The sequence below is a fragment of the Candoia aspera genome, chromosome 4 (assembly GCF_035149785.1).
Source record: "Candoia aspera isolate rCanAsp1 chromosome 4, rCanAsp1.hap2, whole genome shotgun sequence".
Taxonomy (NCBI): domain Eukaryota; kingdom Metazoa; phylum Chordata; class Lepidosauria; order Squamata; family Boidae; genus Candoia; species Candoia aspera.
In genome coordinates, this window is record NC_086156.1 from 113,954,159 (window position 1) to 113,970,199 (window position 16,041).

The 16,041-nt window shown below is 40.1% G+C and overlaps 1 protein-coding gene across 1 annotated transcript; it reads left to right on the top strand.

Moving 5' to 3' along the window:
* The first annotated feature begins 3,017 nt into the window (after nucleotides 1-3,017).
* LOC134497190 (vomeronasal type-2 receptor 26-like) lies at nucleotides 3,018-15,841 on the top strand. The gene is made up of 7 exons (XM_063302866.1): nucleotides 3,018-3,072; nucleotides 9,309-9,480; nucleotides 10,766-11,057; nucleotides 11,412-12,275; nucleotides 12,701-12,928; nucleotides 13,131-13,257; nucleotides 14,949-15,841. Exons 1-7 carry the CDS (start codon nucleotides 3,018-3,020, stop codon nucleotides 15,839-15,841), a joined length of 2,631 nt encoding a protein of 876 aa, XP_063158936.1.
* The last annotated feature ends 200 nt before the right edge of the window (nucleotides 15,842-16,041 follow it).

The window sequence follows — 16,041 nt, forward strand, 5'->3', positions numbered from 1 at the left end:
CCAATTTCAGAAATCAGATTCCCACTCTGGGCCCCTCTGCAGTTTTTAAGGAAGCCTCATCAAACTGATTTGCTCCTGACTTCCCACCCATTTTTTTTATTTCATGTTATTCTCAAAGATGGAAGGCTGTTTTGGAGATGATAAGGATTGAAATAGAGCTGGCTAGGCTGAGTAGGAGTCCTCTATTATCTTAAATAATAGGTGAAATACCTAAAAAGTCATAGGGATTTGAAAACCAGGACCTGAATCTTACTCCACTTCAGCCATCCTTAAAATCCTTAGGGAGTAAAATGGGAAACACAATGATGGAAATAAAAGTATATACTTAAATATTATCAATGGACAAGACATTCAACACCATTTTAATAGCTTCTTCCCTTTTAGAATCATGCAGCCCAACTTTGTACATTACTATTTTCTAATCTAAGGTACTTGTAGCACACAAATCACCTGCCATGGTTGTGCATCTTCTTCTTCTGATAATTGTGGTGGTCTCTCATGAAGGATACACAGGCTGCAAGTTTTCTCAGGATGAGAGCTTGTGGTCTCTCATGAAGAATGTAGGAAGAATGCACAGACACAACTTCCTCGGGATGAGAGCCCCGATTCAAGCCGTAAGCTCTCTTTTATTATTCCCCCAGTTAAGCAAGTGCACTAAAACAGTAATTCACATAGCAGAAGGCTGATTGGTCTAAATAGCAATGCATACCTCATGTAACCCCCCTGATAGCCTCCTGGCACAGCTCAGGTTACAGCTCCTGTTGCCTTGTGAGGAAAGTTTTTGCTACAACCTTATCCACTATGGAAGTTCAAGGAAGGTTCAATGTAAATAAGCATCTCGCACAGCTGTCGTGGTTTGCCAACCAACAACATAGCATACAATGCTCTCTACAGATAATTTGTGCCTCACCAAATGTCTGTGATTAGACCGAAGTAAGGAGAGAGCATGTAAAGTTTGAGCCAATACATAGACAGCAGGTTTAAGCAAAGATGACAAAGCGTCATTTCCTTGCCAAGTTCCAGGAGATTCTTGTTCATATGCCAATGTTTTATGCCAATCAGAAAGGCTGGAATTCTAATTGTACATTATACTTGGAAAGAAAAAAAAAAGTGCTTGTTATCTCTCACTTGTTACTCATGTTTTTTTGTACCACTGATGTACTCAGTGCATTAAAGAAAACTAAAGAAGCCAACTTATGATAAAGCAAATGCAACCTAAAGCACTAGAGGACCTTTGATCCTATAAAGAAGGATCTGAAGGCTTATTGTTCTTCCTGAAGGAAAGACTTTGTAGGGCTTGGTCAATGGTTGTAACATGAAAGGAGACTATAGTGAGTGAAAAAGGAAAGTGAGGGATGAGGAGGCATCTGAAAAGGAAGGGAAGAGAAAGATGTTCTGCTGGGAAGAGATTCAACAACTTGATGAACAAATTCAGCTGTGTGGTCAGATGCATTTAGGAATAATGAAGGGAAAGAATACTACTGCTGTGATTGTGTTCCATGCCTAGATACAAAATTGTGCTACATTAAAAAGAAGCAGTAACTCCATTAAATTCCATATTCCATTAGGCAGTACCTTGCATTACAAAGGGTTCACATTATAAAAGAAAACAATCTTATTTTCCCTCCATTCACTGCAATTCCTCTAATTAGTTATGCCACAAAAGTGAGACCTAAGAATTTCTTACTCTGGAAGTCCAAAATACTCATGAGAAGGATGCTTCTCAAATGAAACTTCATTAAAATAGTAATTAGCCATAGATACCATCCCACCAATGATGAGGTCCCCTTGTTGATACCATGGAACAGTTATTGGGTCACCTGGATGATATGGTCAGGACTTTACTCTGAGGAGTGGAAATATGAGAAGAAAGAACATTCTGGGCAGCAAATGCTTTCTAGATATAAAAGCTCCACCACAACCAGCTTCCCAAGTTAGTATATATTTGCCAGCCTCAAAACTCCTCTCTAGAGCAAGGTATCTGTCTAACCATTACTACTGATTCTCCTTGGACATAGCGCTAATATTAAAGCTATCCAAAAAGATGGGAAAGGTTCTATGGAGTTGGAGCAAAAATCTTAGTCTGGGGCAGTTGAAATGACAGGACTTGTCTGTCCTTTCTCCTACTCCTAGTTTCCATGAGAAAGACATTTCTTTATATTTTTTTCCATGTCTCAAATGTTTTGTTCAACTGTTTACAGCACTGATGAAGGGAACAAATTAGTATCATTGGAGTAATGCTAGTGGGAAGAAAATTATTCCTTCAGCAGTTTCTCTCCCACTGTTAGCTACACACACACACACACACACACACATGTATGTATGTATGAAGTTGAATTAAGTATGTCCTAATTTCTTTTCTGTTTGTGACATAATAAGTGGAAAGGTTGAGATGTGATCTTCAGTTCATCTCAAAGCCACTCTTTGACTATCAGAAATTCACTCATTTTCCATATTCCAACCAGAATATATTTCCCATTTAATGCAGGTTTCAGAATAACCAACCTGGAAGCACTTGCACAAAATGTATTTCAGTACAGTAGTAAAATTAATGGGTCACTAGTATGACTTCTCCGTATTTTGCGGGAAAAGGACATTGTTCTACTTGGGTTTTGTAAGTCTTGTTATATTGTTATAACACAAAAGTTTAATCTGCAGAACCTGATCCACATCTGTCTAGAAGGGATCTTTAGTCAGTGCAGATAAACAGATTGTATTTGGTCAATTCCGGTTGGATTTGATTGGTAGGAAAGCTTACAATGCTAAAAAAAATCAGCCCATTTCCTCCTTTTAAGCATGTTTTCCTCTTCCCATCTGTCACCATGTGCCATGACTGACATCAAATTGATGAATAAAGAAAAATAAACTATTTGAAACCAATAGAACCTTAACCCCTGAACTGACAGACAGAATGCTGAAATCTTCCAGATTTCCAGATTTGCAATTTGCCCATCATCTAGGGGAAAGGTGGAATGAAATTAGTGATGGGAAAAGGCATTTAATTACTTTCAGATAGAATGTTGCAGAATGTAAAACATGGTGATTTAATGTCGGTGGACCTTCATCTCACAGGTCAGTTGGACCCAGAATTTCTGTTATTTCCTGGTTCCTTCTTATTTATTTATTACCTATTATAAACCATTTGAGGGTTACCTCAATAGGCCTTGGCCATCCACTTTGAGGAAATGGAGCATCCCAAAAGTCCAGTAACATGTGAGAAGGGTCTTCTGAGAGCTTAAAATAAGAGGGTTCGGTGAAGATATATTTCTGTGGTTAATAATTATTCCTTCTTCTATGATCAGGAGTGGTTTGTTCTGAATTCCGTATATATGAATTTATAAAACCTGTTAAATTCTAACAGGAGCCTGTCCTATCAAAGGACAGTGTGCCAGTATCACTATGATTTTTAAACAGACTGATTGGATTTATAAAAAATTCCCTTCTCACCCCTATGGGTGGTATGTGCCTTCCTCAACCTTGGGTCCTCTATCAGAGTCCTGGGAGTTTGAGGGTTCGGTGCAGGATCTTATCTGTTCCTAGCACTGCACTCTTCTGGACAGAGAGCTCTAATGTTGCTCCTGGGATCTGTTTGAGCCCCTCTCCCAGCTTTGGGGTCACAGCCCCGAGTGCCCCTACCACCACTGGAACCACTTTGGCCTGCACTTTCCACATCCTCTCTAGTTCCTCCTTCAGGCCCTGGTATTTCTCCAGCTTCTCATAATCCTTCTTCCTGATGTTGCTGACACTTGGCACCGCTACATCTATCACCACCACCATCTTCTGGTCCTTGTCTACTACCACGATGTCCAGTTGATTGGCCAGTACCTGCCTGTCTGTCTGGATCTGGAAGTCCCACAGGATCTTAGCCCTGTCATTCTCCACAACCTTCTGTGGGATCTCCCATCTGGACGTGGGAGGGTCTGGCCCATACGCTGTGCAGATGTTCCTGTATACAATGCCAGCTACTTGATTCTGCTGTTCAGTGTATGCTGTTCCTGCCTGCATCTTACACCCTGGCACTAGGTGTTGGACTGTCTCTGAGGCCTCTGCACGGTCTGTACCTTGGGTCCTATCTAGCGTGGTAGACCCCTGCTTCTATGAATCTGGTGCTTGGTGCCTGTTCTTGTGCTGCTATGATCAGTGCCTCAGTGCTTTCTTTTAGTCCAGCCCTTTCCAGCCACTGGTAGTATTTCCCAAGGTCAGTCACTTCAGCTATCTGTCAATGGTCCATCCCATGCAGGGCCTTGTCTGGCTGTGGCACTTCCTCTGCTTGATCTTCCTTCCATGTCTGCTGCAGCCTCAGGCAGTCTCTCAGGAGCTCATCTTTAGGTGCCATCTTACTGATGTTCTCCTGGGTGCTCTGGGTCTCATCCAGGACAGTGGCTTTGACACTCACCAGACCATGCCTGCCCTCTTTCCAACTGGTGTACAGTCTCTGGGTGTAGGACTTGGGGTGGAAGCCTCCGTACATTGTGAGGAGCTTCCAGGTCTTCACATCAGCAGCCTCCATGTCCTCCTTTGGCCAGCTCACTATACGGGTAGGGTATCTGATGACTGGCAGGGCATACATGCTAATGTCATGGATCTTGTTCTTCCCATTGAGCTGGCTCTTCAGGACCTCTCTTATCCTTTGGTGGTACTTGGATGTTGCTGTCTTCCTTGCCTCCTCATTGTGGTTCCCATGTGACTGTGGGATACCAAGGGACTTGTAGCTGGTCTGTATGTCTGCTATTTGGCCTGCTGGTAATTCCACCCCATCAGTCTTAACTACCTTCCCTCTCTTTACTACCATCCAGCCACACTTCTCTATTCTGAATGACATCCCAATGTCCTCACTGTAGATCCGTGTCAGGTGGATCAGTGAGTCAATGTCTCATTCACTCTTAGCATACAGCTTGATGTTGTCCGTGTAGAGGAAGTGGCTGATGGTAGTTCCACTCTTGAACTTGTATCCGTATCCAGTTCTTGTGATAATCTGGCTGAGGGGGTTCAAGCCCATGCAGAACAGCAGTGGGGACAGTGCATCACCTTGGTATATGCCACACTTGATGGCCACTTGTGTGAGCTGCCTTGACTTGACTTCCAGTGTTGTCTTCCACAGTCCCATTGAGTTCTCGAGGAAGGTCCTGAGTGTCCTGTTGACTTTGTATAGCTCCAGACACTCAGAGATCCATGTGTGTGGCATTGAGTTGTAGGCTTTTCTGCCATGAATCCAGGCTGTGCTCAGATTGATCTTTCTAGACCTTGAGTCTCGGGCGACTGCTCTATCTATGAGCAGCTGGTGTTTTGAGCCTCTGGTGTTGTTCCCAATGCCCTTCTGAGCTGTGCTCATGTTCTGGCCCATAAGGCCCTGTAGCTTGGCAGCTATGATGCCTGATAGGACTTTCCATGTTGTGGGGAGACAGGCTATTGCCTGGTAGTTGGATGGTATTGTTCCCTTGTGGAAGTCTTTCATGATCAGCACTGTCCTGCCTTGTGCTGGCCAGTCTGGGTGGGAGCCTGCTGCTAGCAGCTGGTTCATCTGTGCTGCTAGGTATTCATGCACTGCTGTTAGTTTCTTTATCCAGAAGGTGTGGATCATGTCTGGGCCAGGTGCTGTCCAGCTCTTCATGTTCTTGGCCCATTGTTGGATGTCTGCTACTGTGATGGTGACTGGTTCCTGCTCTGGGAGATTTCTGTGGTCTGCTCTCAGGTCCTGCAGCCGGTTTGCACTTGTGTTATGCATCTTCTCTTTCTCCAATATGTTCTTCCAGCACTGTTCCATTTCTGCTGTTGGTGGCTCTGCTGTTACTGTGTTGTTGCACTGCAGCTGGGAGTACACCTTGGATGGTTCTTTGGTGAACAGGGCCTCTGTTCTTCTTGGCCTCTGCTTCTCTAGCGTATCTCCTTAGCCTTGTAGCAAGTGCTGTGAGCCTTTGTTTAGCATTCTCTAGGGCTTCAGATGGAGTCAGGCCCTTGTATTTTTTCAGTAGCTGAGTCTTATCCTTAATCTCCACACCCCTCTGTAGTTCTACCAGCTGACTAACTTCTCTCTGAGTTGCCTTGATCTTAGCTTCCAACCTCATTTTCCAGGGGGGTATGTATTGCTCTTCTTCTTGATCATGTAGCCAAGCATCTCCAGGATTACAGTGGTGGTAGCGTATACCAGTTCATTGGTTTGAGTTATGGAGGTAGTAGGGTTGTCATGAGGGCTCTGTTGGCATCTCCTAGCATACTATCTGATGGTACTTTTCCCCTGAGCCTTGGTAATCAGTCTCGAGCATTCACTGTAGCTAGTTTATCCATGATTTTTTGCCTCATATCAGCTGCTGTGCTCTGTAATGGAGGGGGTGGCAGTGACGTTCCAACTTCAGGTGTTGGCTGCACCTCTAGTTGTTCTTCCTGGTCTTCTTGAGTCTGGGATGTAATGTGTGGATGTAATGAGAGGGGATACACACACACACGTACACATACACAAATACATACACACACCACAATTTAGATGCCACTGCATTCCATATTGGCTCTGAGAAGTTTACAAGGAAAGATTATATATTAAGAATGGGGAATGGGGTGGAGGTGGGAATGCTATAATAAAGGGGCCACCCATCAGATGGAGGTCCAAATTAACCTCCTCTAAAAGCTTCATCAATATCCAAGTATTTACAGTGTTGTTAAAACTCAGCAGGAAAGAAGTGGTCCAGATGTGTGACGGCATGCTGTCCTACTTAAGGAGGCCACAACAATGAGAAGGCCTGATGGTGGGGTCCCTGTAGATAAAACTCAATTTGTGGGACAGTCACACAATCCTTCTTTCACTGACCACATTGGGTGGTAGGTTACATTTCAGAGTAGGCAGATGTAGAGGCATAGGGGATGGCCGTGAAGGACAGGAGGAAGAGCTGCTACTAGGACAATGATCTGATAAGTGGGGCTTGAGCCCACTCCAAGAAATTAGTTTGAGTGAACATCTCAGACAGGCTCCTCCCTAGTTCACACTAAGATAAAGTGGGGGGGGAAGCACATTCAGACATGCACAATTCTGTTACTATAGCTGTTACAATAAAAGTAATCCCAACCTATATGCCACTGGTTTCTTAATCTAGTCTACTTAAATCGCTGACAGCGGACTTGAAGATAGCCAGGCCCTAAGCCATCTAGATAATAACCAGCACCTTGGATTACATGCAGAACGTGACTGCCAATGAAGCTCCCAAAATAGAGGTTGATGCATCCATAACCACCTGGAGAGCTACATTTATAATTCATTGTCCATAAAACCCAGTTAAAAATGTTCTGTTTCCCCCCCCCCCAATATTAATCTTTAAAATCCTTTGCATCATTGTGTGAATTTGTGTCCAAAATTTCTTCACTTTCTCACATGCATGATAAAATGTCCCCTCATGCTTTCCACATCACCAGCAGTGGTTTGAAATACCTATGTACATTTTTTTGTCATTTCTCTGGAATCACATATCAATGATCTATTATTTTACAAAAACAAAAAACAAACTCTTAAATTAAGACACAATGAAAATTTAATACTAATTACCTATCTCCCAAGTGTCTATCCCTATATTATATCCAAAATTATTAGCCCGTTTTGTCATGCAAACTTTGACCTGTTCCTCTTCTGTTTCAAATTTTAACAGAGGTTTATACATTTTTGCTATTACATGTTAATCATTTGTACATCAGTTAATTTCAAATTCCATTTGTTGTTGTTGTTGTTTAATTCCATTGTGGGGAAAATAGGAGGAGGAAGGAGTATTATGTATGTTAGCCACCTTGAGGTATTTATAAAAATAATAAAGGCAGGATAGAAAAATAAATAAATAAATGGATAAATAGTCTTTTTATCTGTATTAAACCTTTCTTTTAACTGTGCAAATGAGAACCACTGAAAATTATGTCCTCCTTCAGTCAATTATTCTCTTGGCTGCCTCTAATGTTTTTAGACACCTGTATTAATTAGTCTTGATCTGTTACTATTTCTTTCTCTCTTCTCTTTCTCTTCTACAGAATGCTTCTTGTGCTGAAGTCAATAAAGGTATCTTTGGGCACAACCTGGGCTTCCATTTGTTGCATGCTCCCAATATGGCACTTCTGACATGGTGATTTTTAAAATTTACATTAACTTTAACTATGTCATACCATAAAATACCCATGCTAAACAAGCCTCAGATTATGCTCTTCTAATTCTAATATTCTTTTATTTCTCAGCCAGCCCCATCTTTCATCCAAACTAAACAGCAGGCTGCAAAATACAATTTAAAGTCAGATAATCCTAGTCCTCCACTGTCTTTCGCATCTTGCAGAATTTTGCAATTGACCCTTGGTTTCTTGTCCTGCCATGGAAATCTAAAAAAAAAAAAAAAATCTGATTTTTTTGAAAAGTTGTATCATTTTTCAACACTGGTATTGTTTGAAAGGGACTCGCCTGGTGTCTTACGTTGCTTTGTGGTTAATTGTCTGTACTTTTCTGTGGGTTTTTTAAATATTATTTTATTATTGCGAGCTTCCCAGAGTCAGTTAGAGTTTAGTGGCATTGAAATTGAAATGCACACACACACAAACACATGTGTGTGTGTGTGTGTGTGTGTTTATAAGCTTTGAAAGATGGAATGGGGCAGGTGGCATGACACATACAATAAATGTACACTTACACTCTTTACCGCAAGCACCAGTCCCTCCACTTTGTATTCTGGATCAAGATAGGTAAATCCAATATTTCATCTTTCTTCTGTCTGTGTCTATGTTTGTGTATCATCAACATAGAAAAAAAAAATCATATGATTTCTTAAAATTAGTTTTATTTCAGAAGGGGGGGGGGAACACTTTCTCAAGTTGTCATTTAACAATTACATGTGTTTTGTTTTGTTTAAGGCCAGTTATGGGGAAAATGTTTGATAGATAATTCACTGTTCCAAATTACTTTCATGTGTTTATTTGCTCAAAGCTCCAGAGATTTTCCAGGAAGCATTGAAAATTAGACAGCATGGCTGAAAGAGGTTATAAACTCACCCCACTCCCATGGAGAGCTTGGGGTGGTGGGAAGAATCAAACAGGGGTATTGGGATCATTTCCTCCAGCATCTGTTTTTTCTTTGATCGGATCATCTTCCAATTTGAGTTGCAGAAATCTCAGTCAGTATTCAAGCACATGTCTGTATCTCCATTGAAGTTAAAGGTTAGATTGATGCTTTTCTCAAAAGGTGTTGGGAAAATCTGGTATGCTAACTCAGGTGCAATGGTGTGGGTTAATATGCTGGAGACCTCTTTTAGGAGATTTTTTGGCTGCTGATGTGTTATTCATTCTGATGTTCCCAGTGATCAAAGGTGATACTCTCAAGTGCCCAGTGGTTGATCCCTTTCCTGTTCCTCATGAGTGGTACCAACCAGGTGATCTCCTCATTGGAGGGATGGCTTCACAGAACCTCTATGCCTTCAGTGAACATTCATTTCAACAACATCCATCTTTGGAGCTATATGGACTTTCAGAGTAAGTCAATCCTATGCCTTTCTTCACCTAATGTTCCCTTGATTCTTCACAGTTTTTCTAGATAACCACTTCTGTTTCTATGACTAAAAAGGTGCTCAGAGGAAGCAGATGAAAACTTTATCTGGTCAAGTAATTTCTTCAGTTTTCTGAGAGTCTCTGGCTGTAGGCTAAATAAGACTTTTGTTCTCCCATGAGGAAACTTTATTTCAACTTTAAAATGTTTCCCCCCCCCAATATACCAAATTCTCTTTAAATAAATAAATTTTATAAAAGATTGCTTTCCAGATCATAAATACTTTCAGTGAGCAGTTCTTTGATGAATCCCCATCGCAGGAACCACTGAGACTCTACATGACTTCTTCTCACAACAGATAGCCATAAGTAATAAGAGGCTTAATGTAGACATATAAATACCTTAGCTCATTTATTGAATTTTCTGAATGTCTCTCACTCTATACTAAGTGAGAAAGTTGTTCCCCCATTTAAAAAAAAAAATCATAATATTTGGAGGGAAAAGTAGTGAGATTATGAATTGCTACAGAATATCCTGACCATGAAGAAATGATGGATGGTGATACATTCAATTAAAAAGAAAAAAAAAACCCAAAAGAGTCAATATCTAAATAGCTATATACATATACATATACATATGCATATGCATATGCATATGCATATGCATATGCATATGCATATACATATATATATATATATATATATATTGTGTGAAAGAGTGAAAAATGAATGACAAATAGGACATGCATCTAATTTCAGTCTAAAATTTGTTTGAAATAAAGAAGTACAAACATTGTTAGAGTGTTCAATGAGAACCGAAGAGCTATGAGCTGGAAAAAATTAGGGAGAAAAATGAGTTTAAAGAAAATTTTATTTCAACTTTGAAATGGTTTTCCCCCCAATGTACCAAATTCTCTTTAAAATATATATATTTTAAAGGTGGAAGAGTGGCATAAAGAAAGAAATTGAATAAATTTAGAATTTACCTCCAGAGAAACAGTTCAGTAGCTTGCCACTGAATATTGCCTTCAAAACTTAAAACATGTATTATTAGTATGTGTTATTCCGAGTAACGTTCTGTGAATGAAATGTCTAATAAAATGCTTTGTCATAAAGACGATATGGACTGTAGCCAAAAGTGTTCAATAGATTAGAATCATCAGCACTATTAAAAAAAGAAATCCAATTCCAACCCAGGGAGAAATGACTATTCTTCTCAATACTATTCTACGCATTGTAGAATTGTTTTCTGAAAGACTTTCTTTATTTCCAGTCTGATTACAAAATTCTACCAGCATGTCCTTTCCTTGGCCTTTGCGGTCAAGGAGATCAATGAGAATCCACTAATCTTGCCCAATGTCACCCTTGGATTTCACATCTATGACAGCTACAACAATCCAAAGATGACCTATCGGACTACCTTGGACCTGCTCTTCAAATCTCATAGATTTCTCCCCGGCTACAAATGTGGACTCCAGAAAAATCTCATGGCCATCATTGGAGGACTTGGGTCAGATACTTCATCCCATATGGCAGAAATTATAGACTTCTACAAAATTCCACAGGTGGGTCCATTCCACAGGTGAGGGGATTTATCCTGTTCTTCTTGATTAATTAAAGCCCAAGAGCATCCTTAAGTACACATTCTCATAAATCTCACCTAAGACTTAACAGTTGGCTCAAAATCAAAGTTAGATTCCATGGTGAATGCTGCTGGTATTTTAACATGTTTTCTGTTAGGTTGAATAAAATAATGGGTGCCCAGAAATGTAACTATATTCTCAGAATTCGAGAAATTATGGGTCAGGAATAACTTCTCATCTATCTAACTGATTTTTGAAGTGATCCATGAGAATGCCTAAGCAAAAAAAAAATCCCTCCTTGTCTCCTCTGAACCATGTTTTGGTGCTTTCTTTTAGCTCACATATGGATCATTTCCCCTGGAAGAAATGGATTCCAGTAAATTATCTTCACTTTACTTCATGGCCCCAAATGAGGTTCCTCAGTATGTCGGGATTGTTCGATTGCTTCAATTTTTTGGATGGAAATGGATTGGGCTCTTTGCTGCTGATACTGAGAGTGGAGAACATTTTTTGCAGAAATTGCAGCCATTGCTTTCCCAGCAGAGAATCTGTTTAGCTTTCACACAAAGGTTTCCAAAACTATTCCGTTTGGATGATTTGGACAAATTTAGTGATATAATGTTTAACTTTTATACCCATTTCACAGACATTAAAACAAATACTTATATCATCTATGGAGAATCTTTGACACTTGCATGGCTCACAGCTCTCAAATTTCTATGGGATGCTGCAAATAAGGGAAACACATCTTTAAGCAAGGTGTGGATCTCCACAAGCCAAATTGATTTCACACTAACAGGAACCCAAAGGCATTGGAATCTCCAGTTTTATGATGGGGCCATTTCCTTTCAAATCCATTCCAGTGAAAATCTGGAATTTAAGGGATTTCTTCAGTCCATAAAACCACATTCAAGGCACAGAGACGGGTTTCGAAACCGTTTTTGGGAGCATGTATTTGACTGTTTCTTTCCTAATTCAGAATTGTCTTCAATAAGCAGTCAAAAATGCATGGGGGAAGAAGAGCTGGAGCATCTTCCTGAACCTCTGTTTCAACTACAGATGACAGGTCACAGCTATAGTATCTACAACGGAGTTTATGCTGTGGCTCATGCTTTGCATACCATGCTATCAAGGGGAGACACCCGGAATAACATGTTGGCGGCTAAAATGGCTGAATCTCCAGAACTGCAGCCCTTTAAGGTAACATTTCTTCATCAAACGTACTTTCATTTCAGTGAAGAATTTAGTACAAAATAATTTAGCTCGCAAAATGAGCTAAGCCGTAGTTCCAGGTACAATCTATTCTGCAAATAGCTATTATTGAATCACTTAATGATCTTCTCCACCCTAATTAGATGACATTTAACTTTCTTCTCAAGGAAGATTGCAGCGCGCAATTCTGTACCTGTTATTCACCGGCAAAACTTTGTGGGTTGACCTCTTCTTCTATCAAGGAAAAGTGGAGGCACGGAGATCTTTGCAATATATACTCTGTTTTGTACTGGCATTTTGTCCAATGAAACTGTATAAGGAATTCTGGACGTCAAACCTGGAATGTCTAATATGTTGATTTCTCTCATTATTGTTCTTTCAACTTCCTCTCTTCCTTCTTCTTTTTCAAGTAGCTCCACCCATTTCTTCAAGGCATTTCTTTCAACAACTCAGCAGGAGAGAGGGTGTTCTTTAATGAGAAGAGGGAAGTCGCAGGAGGATTTGACATCATGAACATGATTGCTTTTCCAAACAAGTCCATCCGGAGTGTGAAAGTTGGAAGGCTAGATACCAATGCTTCTTACGGAAATGAATTGATCATTAATGGAAATAGGATTGAATGGCACAAAGGATTTAATCAGGTATGGGCCTCCATACGTGTAGAATGTTTATATTTTTACAACGTCCCGAACGAATGGAAAATATTTCAGTTAAAATGACTCCAACTGATCTCTGCTGGCCACGATTCTCTCTATCGGATCAGTAGTTGACCCTGTTTTCAGCTGATGAAAAAGCATAATGACTTGGCAACTACCTCTGCAACCTTTTTCATGTTGTGAGCAGGTTCTTCCAGTTTCTCTGTGTAATGAATACTGTCACCCTGGATATTGGAAGAGAAAGTCTGAAGGGAAAGCCTTCTGCTGCTACGATTGTGTTCCTTGTCCACAGGGGAAGATTTCAAGCAAGATAGGTCAGTTCAATTTTTTATGACATTGGCTGCAACGAAATTGTTTCATCAAAAGTTACAATTTGTTCTGGTGCACAGATCTATTCCTTACTAAAGTTGAGGTTTCCCAGCCAATAAAGCAAGGAACAAGGGTAACCCCTATAAATCTCAGTTATTAATAGTCTCCCAATTTTTTAAAAAAAATATTATGATACCTTGCAGAATCCTAGCATTCATACATGAAAACTCTTCTGTTCTGGCATTTTTGACCCACATATAAGAACACAAATTGGAATACAAAAGTGATTCACTTATTTGTGTAATAAGTGAATAATAAGTGTATTATTATATCTGTAGACATCTTGATCCAACCACATTTCATATGGTGGTCATCCAAAGCAGATGGCATATTATCTGCTTATTCCTTGTAAAATTGAATGGGAAAATGCAATGATCACCATTATACAAGTATTATATTGGGGATCTTTTCAATTAGTTCATCTTCTATGAAGTATTTCTATTTTTTATGACACTGGCTGCAAAAAAAATATTTCATCAAAAGTTATTTATTGCTAAAAGTGAGTCTGTGGTGCAGGGAACACCGCTAACCCATGTTAATTTTATTTTGTAATGTTCCCCAAAACCTGAATATAGGTTTGAAAATCCTAGCAGCACCACATGAAATCCCTTATGTTTTGGAATGCTTGCTCCTAATCTCAGAAAAATACAACCTGGAATTTAAAAAGAAAAGAAAAAAAGAAAATGATTAATTTTTAAAGAAATAGTTTTGGGTTCAGGGGTTGTCATCTGTGGAGTATGTCTAAGTAGTCCACAGAGGAACTGGGGACATGGTATATGTTAGTCATGCCCAGCACTACATGAAAATAGAAGGACACACATTTAGGAAAATGTTGGAATTGCTGGTATATTCCTTATAAAATTGAATTGAAATAAACCAAGTGATAAATATTGTGCATAGACCACAGTCTATTGACTAATTAATTAATTAATTACTTAAATAATTAATTAAGCAAATCTCTAAGCTACCCAACTCCAAATAGCTCTGGGTAGCTTGACAAATGTGAAAGTTTTAAAATCAATACAACCAAATAGATGACTTACAGGGAACAGCAACCAAATTCTGCACCATCTAAATTTTAATTATTCATTATAATAAATGTCTCAAACATCATGCTGCTTCATAAGAAACCTGATTAAATCATAGATTTTTGGTACAGTTGGTATACAGGTTATTTTGGAATAATCATTGGAATATAGGTACACAGGTGGCGCTGCGGGTTAAACCGCTGAGCTGCCGATCGGAAGGTCGGCGGTTCGAAACCGCGTGGCGGGGCGAGCTCCCATTGCTAGTCCCAGCTCCTGCTCACCTAGCAGTTCGAAAACATGCAAATGTGAGTAGATCAATAGATACCGCTTCGGCGGGAAGGTAACGGCGTTCCATGTCGTCATGCTGGCCACATGACCCGGAAGTGTCTATGGACAACGCCGGCTCTAAGGCTTAGAAACGGAGATGAGCACCGCCCCCTAGAGTCGGACATGACTGGACTTTACATCAAGGGAAACCTTTACCTTTACCTTTTTACACAGGTAATTGATCACAGAATGAATATCAATCATCAAACAATAGTACAGAACATTTATTAAAAAGTGGTAAATAGGAACTAAATGAGTTTCCTTTGAATCTTTTTATACAGACACAGAAGATTGTTTCGAATGTCCTGAAGATCAGTATCCAAGCAAGGAGCAAGATCGATGCCTTAACAAAACCATGAGTTTCCTGTCTTTTGAAGAACCTTTAGTGATCAGTCTGGCCTCAGCTGCTCTTTCCTTCTCCCTCATGACAACCAGCATGCTTGGAATTTTCCTTAAGCATAGAGATACCCCCATTGTCAAGGCCAACAACTGGGACCTCACTTACACTCTCCTCATTGCCCTTCTGCTCTGCTTTCTCTCTTCCTTGTTATTCCTTGGTCAACCAAGGAAAGTAACCTGCCTTCTCCGGCAACCAGCATTTGGCATCATCTTCTCAGCTGCTGTTTCTTGTGTGTTAGCTAAAACTATGACTGTGGTTGTAGCTTTCATAGCTACTAAGCCAGGATCTCGAATGAGAAAATGGGTAGGGAAAAGACTGGCCTTTTCCATTGTCCTTTCTTGTTCTTTTCTTCAAACAGCTCTTTGCACGCTATGGCTGGCAACCTCTCCTCCCTTCCCTGAGTTAGACATGCATTCCCTAATGGAAACCATGGTTTTGCAATGCAATGAAGGCTCCATTCTCATGTTCTATTGTGTCCTGGGCTACCTGGGCTTCTTGGCTATTGCCAGCTTTATTGTGGCATTCCTTGCCCGTAAATTACCTGACAGCTTTAATGAAGCCAAGTTCATCACCTTCAGCATGTTGGCCTTCTGCAGTGTGTGGGTCTCCTTTGTTCCAACCTATCTGAGCACCAGAGGAAAAGCCATGGTGGCTGTGGAGGTCTTTTGCATCTTGTCCTCCAGTGCTGCTTTACTGGGATGTATCTTTTTCCCCAAATGCTTCATCATTGTGCTGAGGCCAGAACTAAATACCAGGCATCGATTAATCAAATGAAATAATTAAATTATGTCCACATTATTTTTCTGACTGAAAAGGGAAGGATATTCGCAAACAAAAATTAAAGACTGGCCCTTTGCAATGTTTCTTCCTGTTCTCTTTTCTGAACCAACATTTGTACTATGTGGTTGGTAATTTCCCCTCCATTTTCTGTATTGTATTGATTGATTGATTGATTGATTGATCATTTTTTTTAT